The sequence below is a fragment of the Erpetoichthys calabaricus genome, chromosome 12 (assembly GCF_900747795.2).
Source record: "Erpetoichthys calabaricus chromosome 12, fErpCal1.3, whole genome shotgun sequence".
Taxonomy (NCBI): Eukaryota; Metazoa; Chordata; class Cladistia; order Polypteriformes; family Polypteridae; genus Erpetoichthys; species Erpetoichthys calabaricus.
Genome location: NC_041405.2, coordinates 55,495,185 through 55,518,042, shown reverse-complemented (window position 1 = coordinate 55,518,042; position 22,858 = coordinate 55,495,185). Strand labels below are relative to the sequence as shown.

General features: G+C 38.0%; 1 protein-coding gene across 1 annotated transcript in view; it reads left to right on the top strand.

Moving 5' to 3' along the window:
• The window catches only part of ankrd54 (ankyrin repeat domain 54), a 30,107-nt gene extending 8,172 nt beyond the window's left edge, over positions 1–21,935 (top strand). Inside the window, exons 2-8 of the mRNA XM_028815593.2 lie at positions 1,864–1,911; positions 9,662–9,760; positions 15,612–15,683; positions 16,775–16,822; positions 16,934–17,058; positions 17,145–17,252; positions 20,952–21,935. Coding sequence (XP_028671426.1) covers positions 1,864–1,911; positions 9,662–9,760; positions 15,612–15,683; positions 16,775–16,822; positions 16,934–17,058; positions 17,145–17,252; positions 20,952–21,026 — 575 coding nt within the window. The 3' untranslated portion in view covers positions 21,027–21,935. The remainder of the gene's footprint in view (positions 1–1,863; positions 1,912–9,661; positions 9,761–15,611; positions 15,684–16,774; positions 16,823–16,933; positions 17,059–17,144; positions 17,253–20,951) is intronic.
• Positions 21,936–22,858: the final 923 nt, after the last annotated feature.

Sequence of the window (22,858 nt, the reverse complement as noted above, 5' to 3'; positions counted from 1 at the left end):
TGATTATAATAATGGATAATACTTAGTTTGCACTTCTTAACCTGTGCCCATTTGGGATTTTTTCCATGTATTCCAGTGTTTTTCCAATTACAAGTTTGCTATTGTGCTCTATGATGCCATGTCCATGGTTGGTTCCTACCTTGTACCAGATGCTGAAGGCTCCAGCCCCCAGGGTTTAATTGGGCTCAGGAAATGGGAAGATGGGTTTCTGGTAAAAACACATTTTAGTTAGCAAAACACTTAAGGGCATGAAAAAGTATTTTCTTTGTCTGATTCAGTTGAAAGTGAACTATATTAGAGTTTCAAAAATACCAGTAGTTATTTCTCATCTTTCAGAAATGTTTCTCTTTTTGTAGTATTCAAATATACTTTTTTCAGGGAAAGTACTACACCTGTGTATTATTTCACCTTAGCTATTAGCTAAACAAACAAGCTTGATGTTCAGAATGGTGTCCTTTTATTTGTCAAATTTATATCTTATCCAGTGTACCACAACACAGCTTGTGTTTGACTCTGTCTTCATTGTAGGTTATGAAGAAGGAATATAATTTGCTTAGTATGGTTGCCTAGTAATTCCATTAATATGTAAATTACTTGAAGTAGTAAATTACTTGTGATTTGATTCTGTATGGGATATGAAAGGCACCTTAATATTTTGAGCCACATTGTAATCACTTCCAAATCTAATATAAGCACATTTCAGTCTGTCTGATAGTTATACACTGCTGGGTGTATTCAACTTTAATGTTTGGGATGTGGCATTTATTGTAATTTATATAGTAATAAAATACGTTGCATTTTTCATTCTAACATTCAAACATTAGCACTGCTGTTGAGAACATATACTACATGTTCTATACCAATATAAGGAAGAAAACAGACAAATTAGCATTGTAATTAATAAAGAGAACTTGAAATAGAACAAAATAGCAAATACAAAAGAATTATTGAGAGATTACTCCTCTCAACTGAGGCCATTAAACATTCTTGTGATCTACTCTCATTAATATAGCAAAATGAAAGCAGGAATAAAATTTTGTAAGTCAATAACAAATCCCATTAACAGCTATAAAAAGGGCACACTGTCCAATGTCCTGAGTTTGAGATCCCTGTGGTCATAACATCAACTACGTACCTCTTTGTGGCAGTTGGGTGCAGTGGGATTAGTACTTTCCCGATTATTATTTTCCATAATTTCCTTTTATACTTAAAATTTTCTTCATCAGGTTATAGTATTGATTGTATATGCCACCTTTTGGAATGAAGCATTCAGTGCAATTTATTGTTATACTTCAACAAACACTTTGGAAAGGGTGTATTGTGAATGATGCTCTTGTGTGAGCGTGTTGTGAGTGACATTATAAGTATAGCGGACTGCAGTTATGCTCTGTTGAACTCTTTTATAAATAGATGATGCTTCTGCATATTGGGTTAAGTGGCAGATTAGTCATAGACTGGACCTGCTATTATATATTGTCAAGCTTGGGTCAGAGTTGCACAGGAGACTGGAGAAAAAAAAAGAACCAGGTTTCCAAAGCACAAAACCTTTATTGCTGAACTGGCAGGAACATACACAAGCCTTTATTCAAAAGGTGGATTATCTTCAGCAGGCAAGCACACTCTTTACAAATTAATAAACCATCTCTTTCTATTTCTGTTAAAGATCTTCTCCTTTTTAAACATTTTAAAATACTGTTTCATTCTCTAATGGAATGGTTGTTTGATGGATTATATTGTGGTTTTCCTAAAAAATGTATGAAATATGGTTTTTCTGAGAAACTATTATAGCATATATAATGCCATTCTTGGGTTCAGATAATTTGTACTTGCAAGTAAAAGTTTTCTATCTCCCTTTCTTTTCAGCTGGGAAAAGGCTACGTGAAGCTGCTAATTCAAATGATATTGATACTGGTAAGTTGGTTTAGATTTCATAAATTCCATTAAGCTTCAAAATACTGCAGTAGAAATTTGCATCCATCCATGTTTAGGAAGCCATAGCCAACATTACTCAAAATACAATGGAAGTCCATTTCATACCATGCAAAGGTACACCACTTCATTCCAGACCAATTTAGACTTGCTAGGTAGCCTAACATGAGCATATTTGACAAGTGGAGAAAACCAGAATAGCTGCAGAAAACACACACAAAGAGAAAATGCTAACCATACACAGGGCATGGGATGTGGTTGAAACTTGAGACTTATGAGACAACAGCACTAAAAATGAACCACTGATCTGCCCATGAAAACAATATGTAATTTATATGGCTTGTTTATTCAGATGTCAAGTAAACATTCTTTCTGTTTTTATTTCTTTGAAACAATGTGAATTCCTTGAGCTGTGTGAAAAATGATAATGGGGAAACTTGCACAATTATAAAATATATAAATGACACAAAATGCTGTGGCTGCATGGCAGACTTGACAGATCTCATGTTTGCTGACCATGATGTGTCTCTCACAAAGAATAGCGTTTTAAAAAAAGAGAAAAATTAACAATACTTAAGATGGCTTCTGTTTACAAAAAGCTTTACAGAACATTATTGTCCCAGACAAAATAAAACCAGCTGTGATTAATTTCTCAGTCCTTACTTGTAATATCACATATTTCAACTAGATCTTAAGCACTAAAACTAACCCTTAATATTAAGAAGTGTAAAAAATGTGTGTTTGTAGTGTGTGTAAATCTAATATATAAAGCAGAGTCTATGTTTGTTTGTCCGCCATACAAATCTGCACCGGGCGTCCGATCGCCACCAAAATGGGCATGGGGCTGCTTTGTGACCAGGAGGAGGTCATGGGGGTTTGGTTGGGAAAAATATCCTTGGTCAAGCGCCGGACACCTTTTAACCAACACAATGTTCGCAAAAAGTCCCCATACTTATCATTGACAAGATGGCCACATGTTACAACAGACGTTAACGGCGGCATCATTTAGCGGCATGTTTGGTCTCTGTGCATCCCTCTTTACTAATGTTTCTTTAACACTAGAATTACCAGAGCCTACGAAAAAACTCCTAAATCCGTCCCACCTTAAATCGTGTCTTAAATCCGTTTGCACCTCTCCGCCAGAGTCCTTTGTCATCTAAATGTGCTGATAAACAAAAGCTACTAGCAGCCAGCTATTCCATCCCCCCACCGACTTAGAACGAATTTCTCCTAGCTCATGCCTTGCCTTGATTTGATTATCTGGGATTGAAGTGGAGTTTTAGAGTGGAAATAATATAGTGTTATTTGGAATACACGCATTTCATGTGTGTTCCGTTTCTATAGTAGTCTGTGCAAACACATTTTTAAAACAAACGTTTTTCATATTCTAATAGTAAATGACAAAATGTAGGCATAAACTATATAACGTATGAAGCCTGAAGTCCATATATCAAAGAAACACTTTCACAAAAGGTACAAATAAGAGAACACGTGCGCTTTTATTCAAAAAATATAACTGCACAAAAAAAAAAAAGCCGCGTTAGCATGCCACATTGACACTCTTACTACAACCGCCGCGGTGGCGTAATGGTATCAGCTCCTGACTGGGAATCAGAGGGTGGCGAGTTCGATCCCGCACGGCTCCACTTCGAGAAGTGAACTGCTCTTATTCTTACAATTTTAGAATAACAACATAAATTTGATTTCAGTTTGTTACAGCCGGTGTAACTTATGATACTGGTAAAGGTTAGGTTTTTTTTTTTTTTTTTTTTTTAATTCACTTTTCATTCTCGCAGTCGCATTCAGAATCAATCCATACAACCCCATCTGACACAGCTGTTTTCACATAAATAAAAGTGCACTTTTATTCAAGACTATAACCGAAGAATAAAGAAAGCAAGTTACAGTTGGTGGTTGATACGACAGCTTGCATGGTGCAATGCTAAGAACTGCTGATTTCAAGTGACGGTGAGATACGAAGAAGGCAGCTTCGCCAGCGTTTGTGTGTCAGAACCCTTTTGGGGGGGGGGGGGGGGCGGCGGTAGTATGCATCGTGGTACACTGCAGACCTATAGCGCGTCTTTATGTCAGATGGGGTTGTATGGATTGATTCTGAATGCGACTGCGAGAATGAAAAGTGAATTTAAAAAAAAAAAAAAAAAAAAGCTAACCTTTACCAGTATCATAAGTTACACCGGCTGTTACAGACTGAAATCAAATTTATGTTGTTGTTCTAAAATTGTAAGAATAGGAGCAGTTCACTTCTCGAAGAGGAGCCGTGCGGGATCGAACTCAACACCCTCTGATTCCCAGTCAGGAGCTGATACCATTACGCCACCGCGGCGGTTGTAGTAAGAGTGTCAATGTGGCATGCTAACGCGGTTTTTTTTTTTTTGTGCAGTTATATTTTTGAATAAAAGCGCACGTGTTCTCTTATTTGTACCTTTTGTGAAAGTGTTTCTTTGATATATGGACTTCAGGCTTCATACGTTATATAGTTTATGCCTACATTTTGTCATTTACTATTAGAATATGAAAAACGTTTCTGTTTTAAAAATGTGTTTGCACAGACTACTATAGAAACGGAACACACATGAAATGCGTGTATTCCAAATAACACTATATTATTTCCACTCTAAAACTCCACTTCAATCCCAGATAATCAAATCAAGGCAAGGCATGAGCTAGGAGAAATTCGTTCTAAGTCGGTGGGGGGATGGAATAGCTGGCTGCTAGTAGCTTTTGTTTATCAGCACATTTAGATGACAAAGGACTCTGGCGGAGAGGTGCAAACGGATTTAAGACGCGATTTAAGGTGGGACGGATTTACGAGTTTTTTCGTAGGCTCTGGTAATTCTAGTGTTAAATTGCCAAGACATTGTGGAAGTGTCCAAGTATGAGAAAGCCGACTGCTTGCATCGCGTGAAGGGGAACTGCTGTATGGATGTAAAACGTGAACGACCCAGTGCGCGTGACTGGCTTTCCATATTTGTGGTGCTATTTGCTCGCTTTCCGACTCAAAGTAAGATGCAGTCTTGGTCTTTCTGACTGACTGGTGCTATTTGTTCGCTTTCTGACGTATTGTAAATAATGTACATTCATCTCACTCTGGTGCTTATTCCGTACGTAATACCATGTGACACATTATAATTGTCATTATTATACCCATGCCACCAAAAAAAAGACATGGCATTAGAAAGTCCACTTCCAATGCCACAAAAAAGTCTATTTCAAGGCCGTCTCAAACATTGCGCAAGACATCAAGATGTTTTCATACCAAGAATTCCCCAGTTTCTGAATGATTTACCCTTTGATTTCAAACGTCTACAATTTCCTGTTCAAAAAAGTCTATTTAAAGGCCGTCTCAACCTTGCGCAAGATGTCAACGTTTTTATACAAAGAATTCCGCTGATTCCGAATGATTTACCCTTTGATTTCAAAAGGCTAGAATTTCTTATTCGTTTGGATTTTGCTATGTGAATTACTAAGGCTGAAGGGCAATCACTCCAAGTTAAAGACATCAATTTGGAAAATCTATGCTTTTCACACGGACAACACTACGTTACATGTTCTACAGTGGGAATCCTCACAATTTGTTCATTTTTAGAACCCCAGGACAACACAAAAAATATACTGTATCCAAAGCCTCTAATATGACTACTTATACAGTAATCCCTCGCTATATCGTGCTTCGACTTTCACGGCTTCACTCTATCGCAGATTTTATATGTAAGCATATTTAAATATCCACATTACTAACCGAGAATGGTAAACCGGATGGACGCAGGGACATCCGGCAATGGGCCATGGCCACAAAAGACGTACTGCGCAGGCGCCCCACAAATCCCCTCCCCAACCCCGCAAGCAACGGGAACCGGATGGAATGCAACGTAAAATAAGAAATGAGGCATCGCGCACACAAAAAAGGAGTCAGACCACAGAAAAAAGGAGTCAGACGCCGTTGCACACGAAACGGGACACACAAAGAGGAGGATTCAACAAGCCCCTAGCACACAAAAAAAAAGAAGCCGCGAGCACCACACAAAGCACAATGGACACGAAACGGGACAGACTACGGCCATAGCACACAAAACGTACACAAAAACGACGATTCAGACCCTCGACCACAGTAACATAAATAACAAATGACACACAAAGCCCCATTTCTAAATGAACCATCCGTATTAAACATACGTCATCTCAACACGTTCACACTATGCAGCATAGGTGGATCGCATTACAATAAGGCACTATTAACCGTTCAACCGCAGAAAAGGCTCCATATTAACAGTGAGTGCGATCCTCCTTATTACTTATCCATATTTCTAACGCTGAAGAACAAACAATTCATGAATTCACGATCACGGGTACAAAACGATACGGCTCGAGTAACGGGACCAAACACACGAACCCGCATGAAAAAAAACAATACACGTCGGCTCCAACGCGCTTCTCAAACTCTGGAAGAAAAAATGTCTCGGCTCCAAAAACGCAAAGCTCAACTAACACAGTTACAGAAACGAACCCAAATGGACAGACACACTGAACGTGGACGCATGCAGCGCGCGTCTCACAGTACTGCATCGAAACAGGCACGGGTTCAAAACGAAACACCTTCCATCTCACACATACAGAAACGGCAGCGAAGGGACAAAATAAATAAACGCAGACGTCTACACCGCGCATCTGGACTGCTGGAAAACAAGCACGCGAGGCTCCAAAAAGAGAGAGCTCAACTGACCGACGTACAAAAACGGGCAAGGCTCAATACAAACAATGCACGCCGTAAACTACAACGGGCTTCTCACACAGCACAGGCAAATCGATTACACCTCCAAAACAACACGTCCCAAATAATGGACATACAACGACGCGACTCTCAAACGGCACAAGCAAAAGATACACGTCACAGACATCAACGACAGACACCTGCTTAACGCTTGCGCCAGTTAGCTAACAACGTGTTCAATAATGAGTCCACTATTCAGGAAAATTCATTGGGATTAATGAATGTCATTTGCAATCATTGTCATTCACTTAACTTCCCTGAAGAAACAACTGGCAATACAAGTAATGAATTTACACGTTGTTATCAAAAGGGTCAAATTGGACTGCCTCCTTTACATTCATATCCTGAATATCTACAGAAGCTTCTAACTAACGATGTACTGAAAGTGAAATCTTTATGAACTGCATTAGATCCTACAAATCGCTATCCACTATGAACATTAACAGTGGCACTGCACATGACATCCGTCTTGCAAAACTGTTCATTATTGATGAATGTACAATGGCATCCACTCACTTACTCAACACCATTCATAAACTTCTACAAACGTTTATGAATGATAATATTCCCTTTGGAGGAAAGGTACTTTTATTAGGAGGAGATTTTAGACAGTGCTTAGCTATTGTTCCACATTCCATGCGCTCAGCTATTGTTCAGTGCACCTTAAAATACGCAGACAATTGGCATTGCTTTCAAAAGATACAGTTAGTACAAAACATGCGATGTCCAGATCCAGATCATAACAATTGGTTATTACAACTGGGAGATGGTACACTCACCAATACAGATAGACTTCACCCAGATATTATTACAATTCCTCAAGCCTTTATCTGCGACGACTTAGTTACAGACAGATTTGGAACAGCAATCTCATTAGACCAAATGCCCCTTTTAACACAACGCACTATATTATGTCCAAAAAATATTATTGTGGAAAACATAAATACCCAAGTCATTGCATTACTTCCTGGAGAGACACAACTCTTTCTAAGCTCTGACAAAGTTGACTCTGATCACGACAATAACCATCTTCATTGACCTTACAAGTTCTGACCTGGAATTACCTTTTACACTTAAACGGCGTGTACAAAGAAATTTTCCAATAAACCTTTACACTGTGCCACACACTTTATTGTTTGCTTTCTATTTGCATCATCTACACCTTCACACTATTCTATATCTCATTCATACATCACACTCTTTGTCATTCCCAACACCAGGGGTTGGCGAGCGAAGCGAGCAGGGGGCGGAGCCCCCTAGTATATCACAGATTTCTGCGGACAATGGGTCTTTTAATTTCTGGTACACGCTTCCTCAGTTGGTTTGTCCAGTTGATTTCATACAAGGGATGCTATTGGCAGATGGCTGAGAAGCTACCCAACCACATTGCATATTATGTATTAAATAAAACTCCTCAAATATATTGTGAGCACGGGGGCTGTTCGCACCCCTAGAGGACACGGCCGCTCCTCAAAAAACGCTGAAAGATTACCTTCACAGTGCTCCCTTCTTTGCTGGGCTTACATGTGGCTGCTTTGCAAGCGATATGCTTCCCGCATGGTGCTTTGCATACTTAAAAGATCAAACAGCAGGTATTGATTTTTGATTGTTTGCTTTCCTCTCTCTCTCTCTCTCTCTGACGGAGGGGGTGTGAGCAGAGGGGCTGTTCGCATACTGGCCTAGAGGATACGGACGCTCCACTGAAAAATGCTTGCTCCCTTCCTTGCAGCTACTTTGTCCGGTGGTGCTTCGCATACTTAAAAGCCAAACAGCCCTATTGATTTTTGACTGTTTGCTTTATTCTCTCTCTCTCTCTCTCTCTCTCTCTCTGACGTGCACTCCTTTGAAGAGGAAGATATGTTTGCATTCTTTTAATTGTGAGATGGCACTGTCATCTCTGTCTTGTCATGGAGCACAGTTTAAACTTTTGAAAAAGAGACAAATGTTTGTTTGCAGTGTTTGAATAATGTTCCTGTCTCTCTACAACCTCCTGTGTTTCTGTGCAAATCTGTGACCCAAGCATGACTAAATAAAAATAACCATATAAACATATGGTTTCTACTTCGCAGATTTTCACCTTTCGTGGGGGGGGTCTAGAACGCAACCCCCGCGATGGAGGAGGGATTACTGAATTACCTATTACAATAAAATGTCAATCAGAAAAATGTTATTCGATTTCTATGTTCTGTTTCTTTCATTTGGGAAATTCACGAGTTATAGATTCCCGGGCAATACCGGGTACTTCTGCTAGTGTATATGTGTGTATATATAATACATTTTCTTCACTGCAGCACGAAGATAATGTGAACCACCAGGGGTATACAGCAGACACTCAGTCTTGCCACACAGCACACATTTATTTTAATTGGAGAAGCACTTTTACTTTACTCCCCACTACACAACACAGTACAAGCACCGAACAGCATGAATACACTGTCCCTTTTTTCTTTCTGGCTCTCTGTCTCCACTCCTCCTCCAGCAAGCTTCGTCCAACTCCTCACGATTCTGGCTTCTCTTGTTGTGGCAACTGGCCCCTTTTATAGAGCACCCGGAAGTGCTCCAGGTGTTCCTCTATCTCCTTCCAGCTGCACATCCGGGTTTGGTGGCAGCCCTGCAGAGGAGGGCTCGGCCGTTCTCCATACACTCCCTGGCAGTGGCCACGGGCCCAAGCAGGGTTGGGCTTCCGTTTCCAAACCTGTGGCACTGTAGCAAGCCAGGGGGGTGCCCTCTGTCATCCGGGGGGAGGTATTGCACTGTGTAAGGTTCTTCCCCCCAGTCCTTCCATTATGAAGGCGTCCCAGCTGGGTAAGAATCCTGGCTGTCCGTTACAATAGGCAATAAGAAAGCCTGGAATTGGTATTATGTAATATTTCAGAACAACTGTTAGCAGTGACGTTTCATTCAAATTGTATACTTAATTGAAATTAAATTTTTTGGTTTTAGTTCAGAAGCTTTTAGATGAGGAGACTGATCCCTGTGCTGCTGATGACAAAGGACGGACAGCATTACATTTTGCTTCCTGTAATGGTAATGAACAAATAGGTGAGTGTGAGTTTCTAGTGACTTGAATTTATTTTTAGAGCCATATATCAGTGCCGAAAATTGGCAGTGTTACTGTTTTGCTGCATATTCTGTTAAATCTGACTTGACTGTTTTACCAGTGTACGTTTAGTTATTTGTAGCTCCTTTCACCATAGCCCTAATACTTGGCGTGTAACCTTTTAAACTTGAATATTACCATCCACCAGATGCTCATTTTAACACTACATTATAGAAAAGTAGTGTGAGCCTGTTAAATGTAGTATTAACAATACATAATGGAAATTGAATGATACTTTGACATGGATTTTGTGAGAAATGTTTAGGGCCTTTATGCTACACAGCTGCAGTTTTTGTATATCTGATACTTTGTTAAACAGTATATACCAACTTTATATTTAGTGTATTGAATAAGTCATTGTGAAAAATGGCAAACATGATGAGATTTACTGTCTTATTTTGCTCTGTGAAGAAGCTGCATTATAGTACAAATAGAGGGGGGGGGAAAACACACTTGTCCCTGGTATACAGACATCATTACTCATTAACACATACCGCAACAGCCTTGTAGTTTACTTGATTGATATTCATACATGAAAGTCTCATTCCAGGTAAGTCGCAGGCACTGATGTCACAGGTTTTGTTTAAAAGGAAATATTTTGGGTGACTAAAATATCGTAGGTGAGTAGCTAAGTGCTGCATTCATCATTTTTTCCACAATGTACTTAAAAAATATATAAAATTTGAGACATCAACGTTACTATGAATGAGAAACTAAAAAATAAAAGAACCAGATATGAAGCAGCAAAGATCGAAAGAAGTATGCTATTGCATTTTACTGAATTTTCTTGAAAGTTGCACTAAGCTGAATTTTCATAAGATTGGTGCTGCAGACCACTGCTATACAGATGTCTGACTGATGAAAACAGTGGTTGTAAACTGATGTGGATGGCACATAGATATGCTCAGTATTACACAGCATCATTTTACACCTTTAGTTATACAATCAATGCAGGCTCTGATCGGGCCTCTCGAGAGTCTGAGCAAGGAGTCTGAGTGTCTGGGCTTGCAAGTGTCCTGGATAAAAACCAAGATCCAAGCCTTTAATGACATCTTGGTCACAGCCATCAGTAGTGTGTCTGTCTGCGGAGAGAATGTCGACCTCTTCAAGAGGTTTTCTTACCTTGGCAGTGACATTAATGTCTCATTCATGTGCTGCTCCCGATATCTATGCAAAAGGACAAAGGTCCAAGTCTTTATAGGGTCCTGGTGCTTCCTGTCTTGCTATATGGTTGTGAGATATGAATGCTATCCAGTGACCTGAGAGGAGGACTGGACACCTTTGGTACTGTGTCTTTTCGAAAAGTCCTTGGGTACTACTGCTTTGACTTTGTGTCAATTGAGCAGTTACTCAGAGTCCTGAATGAGGTACATTACCTGCATTGTGAGGGAGGGTCAGTTACGGCACTACGGCCATGTGGCGCGATTCCCTGAGGGTGATCTGGCTCTCAGGATCCACATTGTTCAGGACCTGAGAGGCTGGACCAGGCCAAGGGGATGCCCACGTAACACCTGGCTGCGGCAAATAGATGGTCATTTCTAGAGGGTGGGACTGGACTGTGCGTCTGCCTGGGGGGTTGCCAACCAGGATCTTGAGCTATTTCGTCATGTGGTGAGTGCAGCAATGCGTTGTGCCAGTGCATGCTCCCCAATCTGACCTGATATGACTACAGTAGACCCCCGCAAAGTCGCTGATTTTTCCTTAGAACCTAACTATTAACTGTCGCCGAGTCTGTTGGCATCCTGTGCATGGCCAGATTCTCTATTTGAAGGTCAATTCCAGGCCACCATATGTAGCTTCGGGCTAAGCTTTTCATCTTTACAACACCTAAATGACCTTCATGAAGTGCCTCAAGTATTTTTGTACGAAGTTTGGGTGGTACAATCACTCTTGTGCCCCACATAATGCATCCTTGACACACTGATAACTGGTCACGTCGATTTGAGTACTCAGGGAGATCAGCATCACTTCTAGAAGGCCAACCTTTTATTATCAAGTCAAATAATTTGGCCATAGTGGGATCTCGACTTGTCTCTTTCTGAATTTCAGCACTTGTAATGGGTAAGGGCTCCAGTTGTGTTAGATGAAAAATTTCAGCTGGATCGGAAAGGTTTTGAGTTCCCTTAAACTCACAAGGTAGACGGGAAAGTCCATCTGCATTTGCATGTTGTTTTGTGCCTCTGAATTCAATTTGGTAGTCATGGCCGCCTAAAAACAAAGACCATCATTGTAAGCGTGCTGCAGCCATGGTTGGAACACACTTATGAGGACTGAAAATAGCAACTAAGGGCTGATGATCAGTAACTAATGTGAAATGTTTACCATATAGGTATTGATTAAATTTCTTTACCGCCCACACTAGGCTTAGACCTTCCCTGTCTATCTGTGCATAATTCTTTTCAGCAGGACTTAGAGACCTTGATGCAAAAGCAATTGGTCGTTCGGTGCCATCAAGCATCTTGTGAGAAAGAACAGCACCAATGCCATACGGTGATGCATCGCAAGCCAGGCGCAATGGCAACTTTGGATTAAAATGTGTCAGCACTTCATCAGATGTAATCAGCTGTTTGGCAGTATTAAACGCTTGTTCACAATCTTGTGACCATTCCCATTTATTTCCTTTTTGTAACAAACAGTTTAGTGGATGCAACACTGTTGAAAGATTTGGCAAAAATCGATGGTAGTAATTTACAAGGCCCAGGAAAGAACGTAACTGGGTCACATTTTCAGGCTGAGGTGCCTTCAGGACAGCATCAATCTTGTCTGGGGATTTATGGAGGCCATTCTTATCAAAAATATGTCCACAGTATTCTAAAGAGTCCCTAAAGAATTGGCATTTACTTTTATTTGCTTTCAGTCCAAATTCTGACAGCCTAGTAAGGACTGCTTCAAGGTTTGTCAGATGTGCACTATTATCTGTACCAGTTACAATTATGTCATCTAAGTAACACTGAGTACCAGGGATGCCCTGTAGCATCTGATCCATTGCTCTCTACCACATAGCAGGAGCAGACGAAACTCCAAAAACCAGTCTGTTATAACGGAAGAGTCCCTTGTGAGTATTAATAGTGAGGTACTTTTTAGATGACTCCTCTAATTCCATCTGTAAATATGCTTGGGACAAATCTATCTTTGAAAAGTTCTCGCCACCAGCAAGTGAGGCAAAGATATCCTCTATGCGTGGTAGAGGATATTGGTCGACATGTAGTACAGGATTTAATGTGACTTTAAAGTCACCACAGATGCGTGCAGCACCATTTTTCTTGATCACGGGCACGATGGGCGTTGCCCACTCAGACCAATTGACTTTGGAGAGGACACCCTGTCCTTCTAAACGCTTGAGCTCTGCCTCAACCTTAGGGCGAATAGCATATGGTACAGGGCGAGCCTTATGGAACTTTGGCTGTGCATCCTCTTCCACTGCAATGTGTGCCTTGATATGTTTGAGAGTCCCAATTCCCTCTTGGAACACCTGTGCATAGTGAACTAATAGTGAATTCAGCTTTTCTTGCTTAGGAAATATGCTCAGTCCTGAGGTGACCTGCATTTCTTTTATGGACTGCCAGTTAAGCTGGATACTTTTTAGCCATTCACGTCCAAATAAGGGAACACCTCCTCTTGATAGCACATATAAATCCAGCAGATGTCTCTGGCTTTCATACACAACTGTCACCTTAAGCTTACCAATGGGAGCAATCTTTTCACCTGTGTATGTTTTTAGTATTACTGAAGTGCCTTTCAGTTTCACATTTGGAAATTTTTCTTTATAATCTTTTTCTGAAATAATTGACAGGGCTGATCCGGTGTCTAACTCCATTTTTAATGTCACTCCTTCCACTTTGGGTGCCACCCATATTATTCTGCGGGTTTCAACGGTGCCACTAGACTGCGCAACAGATTATAAGTTTTCGGACCCATTACACTTAAAAGCACAGCCACCTTTCTCTCATTCCCGATATCGTTTGCGAGGCAGTACTGCTCAAGTCTCTCAATGTAAGTAGCCCATTCCTCCTCGGTGCTGTCAAGAGCAGCCATTTGTCCTACACAGCCATACATCTTGTTTCAAATTCTTAAGATTTTCTTTACAAACACGTCTCTCTTCTGGCAGGCCCAGGGTGCGCTCTTCAGTATGCCACGAAGCACATAGAAAACATGGAAATTCACTCAATGCAAAGCAGAGAAGCTCAGTTGGTTTTGAACAGTCGGCATGCGGCAGGGTTATTTATTTTCTTGTCGCCAATTCTGTTGTGTTTTTACACTTAAACCAACAGTATAATAGTAAGTTAATAAAGAAAGACACAAATACGGCAATTACCAAACTTCCACCATTTTATGTATATAAACAAGTTCCAGCTGTAACGTGCACCTTAATACCAGGGTGCAGGCACATAACACATTCAATGCAATTATTTGAAACATTAAATAGAACTTATATTTAGTATTAAATTTTTACATATACATAACAGTAGGTATTGCTGTTTCCTGTCTTGCTCCCAGCATTAGTGAGATAGGCACTGGGCATCTGTGATCCTAAGTTGGATCAAGCAGCTTGAGTAGACAAAATTATGATTTGTGTGTGTATAATTCAGACTAGTTTTTACATTAGAATTGTTTTATATAAAGCACATTAAAGTTATCAATTCTAATTGATCCACCGACAATTTTAAAAGGTTTTATGTTGCCTCACATTTTCTTTTCTAGTTCTGCAGTAAAATGTAGCATAACATATTCTTAATTTTAATATATGAATACTGGTAATTCACTGTGAAGCTACTTCCTTGTGCCTGCAAAGGAAGTAAGTATTCCTCTGAAAAATAATTAAACATTTTATCAAATTAAGTATTACTTGGGTATACACTGCTTATGCATTTGATCCACTGTTATGTATATACATGTTTTTTCATTCCTTGTGTTTTGCTGTATGAAAGTGCTTGCTTAGTATGTATGACAAGCTATTGAATATGAAATAGTTTTATTCATGGGCATTGCATTGAGTCATCAAGGAATCTTCAGCTATAGTATGTTATCCTAAGAATGAGTAAAACCTCTTGCATAGTAGAGAACAATCAGACTAGGGGAGAAGAGTCTTTCTTGTAACTGGCATGCAGTAAGTACTTCTGCCATTAGGCTGTACTGCTTTATTTTATGCTTAAGGGCCAAAAAGCTGGTTTCCTCATTACCTGACCTGATTGGTGCCATAGGCTCATAGTGACCCTTTTGTGAGAAGTAATCTGAGTAAGCTGATGTTAAAGTGTGCTAATATATTGTGAACCATGTTTGAGGCAATAATTTACTTATAAGCTCTTTTGACAGACAGAAATAAGTGAAAGTGAGGTGTTGTGGCATGTTAGGAAAAAAAGGCAAGTTGTCATCACAGAGGTATTTAATGTTCTATTGTATGGTGTTTCCACAATTTCGTAAATCTACCTGAATTTTGTATAATTGCAATTGCATTTGATGTTCTGGTACTCTTGTATTCTGAGTACCAACTATTAGTGTAACAATATGATAAAACATTTTTTCAGTTAAAACTGAAAAATTTACTACAAAAAGCTGTTCTTTGTAGTGTGAGCTGAAGAGCAAGCTATTTTTAAAAGAATTTTATAATTACAACAAATTACAATTTTTTGGTGTGGATGGCACAAAAATGGACAGTAATCAACTTAATTGTGCTACAGACAATCTTCATTTTGCTAATCTTACTAGCATTTCAAGATAACAAACAGTGAAGTGTTCTTAAAATGGTTTTTAGTGATATACCCCAGGCATGTAACAACTTCTTTCTTTTGCCAGTCCAACTCCTGTTGGCTCATGGTGCAGACCCCAACCAAAGGGATGGACTTGGAAACACTCCACTACACTTAGGTAAGTGATTAGTAAGTATAATGCAGAAGTAAATAACACAACTTGACTTCTTTTTATTTATTATGAGACACAGCATCAGACACGTTTGTTAGTATTTGTTTATTTCCCTTACAGACACTTTGTATTTAAAATAGTTAAAAATAGTGCCTTTGTGGAAATAGATGAATACCATACATTGTAGTTGAAAGGAGAAATTGATCTTTAAACTATATTGCACTGTTTCTCATATATCATCTTTGTGTATTCTTGAGACCGAGATATTTCATTTTAACTGATTTTGAAACTGACCTGCATATACAGTCATTCGGTACGTAGATAACTTGTTTTCTTCTGAGCAGTTCGACAAAACTTAAACATTAAATCATGTGTGATATTTTCTTTTTATTAAGGGTAGAAGGTTTGTATATTCTGAAATAGTTAATCTCTCCAGGTTTTGCTTTTACCTTTTTATTTTTTTTCCCTAAATAGAACTACCCTACTTCTGGACATTGTACATGGAATGAGCTACTCTTCTGTATATAACAGAATTTGTATCACATTTGTTTATTACACCCAAATCAAACAAAATGTACTTTCTTACATGTTTGTGTGTTTTTGTGAGCAAGCATTAAATAAGAGACTTGGAACTGAAGAAATCTCTGATTGCATAAGGCTTTCTGGGATAACTATCACGCTCTTGTGACTGATGCTGTGTACACCATCATAGGCTGCCTGCATTTCCAATTAAAGTAATTAAGCTGTTTGTGATATATTCTGCAAGCAAGGGTTGCTTATTTATTATTTGACTTGACCTGTTTAAAAAGCAAACAGTCGCAGTATCTTATGCATTATTTAAAAAAAAAAAATATCCAGAGTGAACTGTCAATCATACACCATGTCCAACATTAGGAAATTATTCAAGCAGTATTGTAAAATAATTCTGACACAGTACCAAATGTAAGTGCCAGTAGGTACATTATCTCAATTTAACTGAAAATCCTGTATGAAAATAATTACAGTAACTTTCCTTCTACTTGGGTAACAGGTACAGTATAACAGGCTAAATTGACATTTTAAAGTAATTTCAGAAATTTTATTCTTGTTTCCTGCAGCTGCCTGCACTAACCACATTCTTGTCATCACAACTCTGCTCAGAGGAGGTTCGTTTTTTTTGTTTTGTTTTCAGTAATGTCATTAACTGTATTCAGTGCAACCATGAACTTTGTGCAACCTATTTGAGTAAAGTCTGTCGTATTCTGTTTGTATATCAGGTGCTCGTGTGGATGCTTTGGACCGTGCAGGAAGAACACCACTTCATTTGGCCAAGTCCAAACTAAACATACTGCAAGAAGGCCACTCTAGAAGCTTAGAAGCACTACGAAAAGAAGTCAAACAAGTTAGTTTTAGCAGCTGCTCATTGTGACTTTAGAAATGTGTATAGCAGTACATTTCATTTTCCATTCTTTATCTTTGTACCTGCAGATAATACAAATGTTGCGTGAGTATCTAAACAAGCTAGGCCACCATGAGGGCAAGGAACAACTTGATCACCTCTGCACACAGCTTCAGATGACCAGCACTAAAGAGCAGGTATGAGCCAGTTGTTTTCAGTAACATGTCCATATTTGGTAGATGATTCCAAACCCGCTCCTCCCCCATCACCTGGCAATATCTTTTTTTAAATTCTTGAACCAGTGCCAAATTAAAGTACATTCATAATGTATATATAGGCTTGGCATGTTACCTGGTTCTGTTCTATAATGGACAGACAACTGAAGGCTGTATATCCGATGTCAAAAATATGAAGCTTATGATGATAAAGGCAATAAAAGGCAAACTGAGAATAAAGCAGGAATGGGATTTCTCTTATTTTAAAAATATATAATATGGCAGCATGACCATAATTCATTTACAGTAACATTTAGAATTAGGAAGAGGTAAAGATCAGCCTTCAGTTTGTGAGTGAAGCTATAGATATAAGGTTATCTATACCAAAGCATCCAGCTGGCACAATTGTTGTAGCTGTTGTTTGTGCAACAGCCCATTATGCACAGTGTGAAAAGAATAATGAATTGTGGTAAATTATGATGATAAATACTGTAAGTAACAAAGGGGATAAAATTCTCCCAATAAAGTATATGAGAAATGCACCCTTTGCTATGATCACAAATATATAACAAAGATGTCTCCTCAGTGCTCATTTTAGTTGTAAAGCACAGCCAAGCGCAGTTACTTTAACAGTGTTCCTCTCAAGTTAACGATGTTGCAGATCATTTGTACACTGTATCTAAATTACAACATTTTCTGCTATGAATTGTCTTGTTTAACTTCTGTGCTGAAACATGCAATATTATTAGCTAATTAATACATAATGCAAAATGCATAGAAATATTCATGATTTGTTTTTGCAGCTTAATGTTATTTTATCCCCTAAATGGCAGCAGAATACTGTCCCAAGAGTTATTTGGGCTTACTACTGTAAACCTAATCATTATACCTCACTGTAAGACTGACTTAAGCTTAATGGTAATTGCTTAGAATTCCAAGCCAGAGTCACACTTGGGGTTAACACCAAGGAGGTTAAGGAACTATTAAAACTAGTAAGACAGAAAACATTTACCCTCTGAGATTTTCATACATGTGATTTGTAATATCTTGTCCACACTACACAAAAGCTAATATCTCAAAATCACTTTCTGTAAAATTTCTTATTCTTTCAATGGGACAGTCTATTTTTAGATATTTTGAAATGCGCAGGAAGTTGTTTTAAGATATCTGAAAATGCATTTCAGATATCTTAAAAATGGGTGTGAAGTTATTTTAAGATACAATATCTTAAAATATAATTAAGATATCTTTAAAAAGCATTTAAGATATTTTGAAATTCACTGTTTCTAAAATATATTTTGGATATCTCAAATTCATTTCATGATATCTTAAAATAAGTCTCTGCTCCACTTGAGATATTTTAGAATGTAGTTCAAGAGCTCTCAAATTGTATTCCAAGATATCTTAAGAGCATTTTCAGATATATACAATACAGTTTATCAGAAATACATTTTAAATACAGTTAAACTGAACATAGACCAGATAAAGCAAAGGAGAAAGCTGTCTGAGGAGATTAGAAACCTCCAAGCAGCCTGATGTTCTTGTGCAAATATTAAGAATTTTAAGGTCCATGGGACTGTAGTCAACCTCCCTGGACATGACCGCAAGAGGAAAATTGACCCCCAGAATAGGTAGAACATAGTGAGAATGTTAGACAAAAAGGCACGGGCAACTTCAAAAGAGATACAAGCTGAACTCCATGTTCAAGGTCCGTCAATGTCTGATTGCACCATCTGTGGCTTTGAGTGGCCAGTGGGCTCAATGGAAGAAGACCAAAGAGGACTCCACTGATGAATAGAAAAACCCAAAAAAGCCAGACTGGAATTTGCTAAAATGCACATTGAAAAACAAGTGGGAGAATTTGCTTTGGACAGAAGAGACAAAACTGGAGCTGTTTGGCAAGTCACATCAGCTCTATGTCCACATTCAAAAAATCAAGCTTTGAAAGAAAAGAACATCATAACTCCGGTTTTGGGCAGTTTTGCTTTGTATAGCACAGGGTGCCTTGAGTCTGTGCAACAAACAATGAAAACTCAAGACTATCAAGAAATTCTGGAGCAACTGCCCAGTGTCAGAAAGTTCTATCTCAGTCAGAGGTCACGGATCCTCCAACAGCTAAAAAGCACACAAATGCCTAAGTACAAAACATTGGACTATTCTGAAGAGGCCTTCTATGATCCCTCATATGAATCCTATCAAACATCTATGGAAAGATCTGAATCATGCAGTCAGGAGAAGGCAACCATCAATCCTGTCACAGCTGGAGCTGTTTGCTCAAGTAGAGTGGGACAATCTGCTTGTGCACAGGTGCAAAAGTCTCATAAGAACTCCAGGAATTCATTGCTTCCAAAGGTTGTACAACAAATTTGTTAGGTTAAGGGGCCCCATTATTTTAGTTTATGCAATATTCATGTGTGTTATTATTTGAAATATTTTGTTGAATCAAAACTCTAAAGCAAAGTATGATTTTTATTAAATAGGGAATAAACAATGATGGGTGCCAGTTGCTTTTGTCTGTTTCAAGTTGTTTAGGAGACAGATGTGGATTCTTCTTTTCTTTTTTTTTTTTTTTTTTTTGGGAGGGGTATCAACAGATTTGTCCACGTCGGTGTAATATGAAATAATGAAAAAACGTAAATATTGTGTTGTAAACTAAAAAAAGTACAGTGGATCCTTGACTTACGAACTCAATTCGTTCGTGAGGGCTGGTTGTAACTCAAGTTGGTTGTAAGTCAAGACTATTTTTCCCATAAGAAATAATGGAAATGCCCTTAATGTGTTCCGAACCTCCCACAGCAACACTTAATTAACTTTTTTTTAATAAAAAAGGGTTGTATAATGTGCATAATTTACCAAAAACACCAATAATTTTTCTAATGTACTAACCAAAAAGTTTATATAAAGTGCCTAGCCTACCAGAAACAACAATTTCATACTGTACTCACCATTTAAGTTGACATCTTTGGCTTGCAGGAAGGAAGGAGGAGGAGAATGAAATGGAAGGTGGTTATTGTTTGGAAGGAGTTTCCTTATACAAATCTTTTCTTTGTAAAATTGTCTGGTGGATTTCGACATGCTGTACATATTAGTGAGATCGGTCACACGAACACCACTCTCATATTTCCACACAATTTCCTTATTCATTTCAATTGTGATCGCTTTCTTTACCTTCTCTTCCTGCCTTAGCAATTATCGAAATAAATTTATATAAATCACTGCACTGACTGAAATTACGTCCACAAACACATGTATCTGGGCTCCGACTGACGCTTACAAACGCTCTCGGCCATTTTTTTTTTTTTTTTACAATCGCACAAGCTGATACACGTGACCGCATTAGGGTCATAATGCAAGAAGTTGGTCGTAATTCAAAACAAAAATTTTGGTTGTAAACCAAGTTGTTCGCAAGTCAGGCTGGTCGTATATCAAGGGTCGACTGTATTTTGCAATAAACTGAAGAGTCTTGGTGAAACAGATACTGCTATCTTTATAAGAAATTACTCAATGAGATACAGGTTCATTATATTATCCATAGATAATTATATGAGTTAGAATGAATAGTCTCCTAACCTGAAAACTTTTGAGATCTGTGGAATTATGCTGAGTGTGTGCCCTGTATCTAATATTGAGTAATTTATTATAATGTCTAAATCTTTCTAAGCAGTTTCCTTCTATTTGCAGGTAGATGAGGTGACTGATCTTCTTGCCAGTTTCACATCACTCAGTCTACAGATGCACAGTTTTGGGGAGAGGTAAAAAAAACAACAAAGAGCTGATTGAAAGACTTAATGCAGCATGAGCTGTTTGACAAATCCTTGGTTTTTTTTTTTTTTTTTTTATCATTGACCAACCTTCAACCAGTTTGTAAATAATTTTTAGTGTTGACGTGAAATCTTTTGTCCAGTTGTTTATGAATTTTGGTAGACAGACTTAACTGACAAGAAGGAATATGTTCTGCCAGGTTTTTTTTTCCCAATAAGGTGTCTACAGTCCAGAACCAAAGTGTCCATATGTGTTTCATGAACTATTTAAAAATCCAACTGGGGATGTATACACTAGCTTCTCTATATGATATGCTGTTAGTTGATCATATAAGTGACAGAGTGACTGATGAATGTTACAAACAGACTGAAGATTTAGATGCTCAATGTCAAAATGTTCAAAATGATCATAGCATATATTGTGCACAAATTGTCCACAGCCAATAGAAGCTGGAGTGATACAGAAAAAGCAGATTTTTGTTTATTGCTTCCATAATGTTTTATACTATTTATGGATTATTTTTTTTAACAGCAGAATATTCATCAATGGTTTTAATTAGTGTGCAAACTCTTTTATTGTGAATAGTTACCTTTGTATATGTTGTAACTGTTTTTAGTCCTGTCATGCAAACAAAAATGTCTTTTTTTTTTTTTTTTAATATATAAATATTACATCACAAAAATAGTTTTATTGCCCATGTCAATGTTGCAGACTTCAGTAAATGTAGTTTGTTGTAAAGGTTAAAGTAAAAAATGCAGGTAGCCTATTGGAGCTTGAATAAATGAGCAGAAAATCGCCAATATTGTAATTCACAATATGTATACAATGTCATAATTTTCATCCCAATTAATATAAAAAGAGCTATTTCGTTTGTCAAATTGGGAGATTTTTGTGTTTTTAAAAGAGAAAGATCAGATATGAAGCGACACCTGCTTGAACAAGTTAGAACTCCACAGAAAAATGTTAATAACAAGTGAAAAAATTTCTTTATAATTCAGCCTCATCCATACCTGTGTTTTTTGAGTTTCCTTGTTTGGAAAAAACAAAATGTAATTAAAATGGAAAAATAGTGATGTAATTATAAGGAAGACCTTGGGCAAACAAAATTTACACTTTTGAAATAAAATTCTTTTATGTATTTTACATAGGTTCGGGCAGGTGAACATTCATTCAATTGGTAAATGTTTGGAAAAACCTTTTCTAAAGGATAGAAATTTTGGCAAGGTATTCTCATTGCTATCTCCACATAGAATTAAAATGTACTGGCAAAGAGACTGATGATTCAGCAGTGTTGGAGAAGTGCAGTGCAGTTGGTTCAAAATGAGCTTCACAACCACTCTCTGCAACATAATGAAACAATGTTTTTTGAAAAATGTTTCCACTTTTGGTTCACACGTAAAAAATTGACTGTCAAACACCTTGCATTTTTTTCCTGTATTCTTGAGGTATAATAAATACTTGTTCACATGTAGCTGTGGAGTTAAAAGTATTAATATCTTGACAGTCATCCCTTTCTATGTCTATGGTTGTATTACTTGATTTTGTTTTGTTACACTCTTGGGAATATGGAACGCTTCCTTAGGAAGTGTAACTAGCACGTCCTAAAATTTCTGGTACAACACTGCAGTAAAGAGATGTTACTGTAATTTCCAATAAGCAACTTGTAAATATCTTGTTTCTGTGTATTGTTTGTCTTCATACAAAATTAAACATCTGAAGATGGAAATTGCGTGTTGCAGGTTATTTGATTAACTGTAAATTTTAAATATGTTCAAGTTTAATCAAGTTTCATTTTAAAGTCTAACTATTTACTTCTGCATTACATT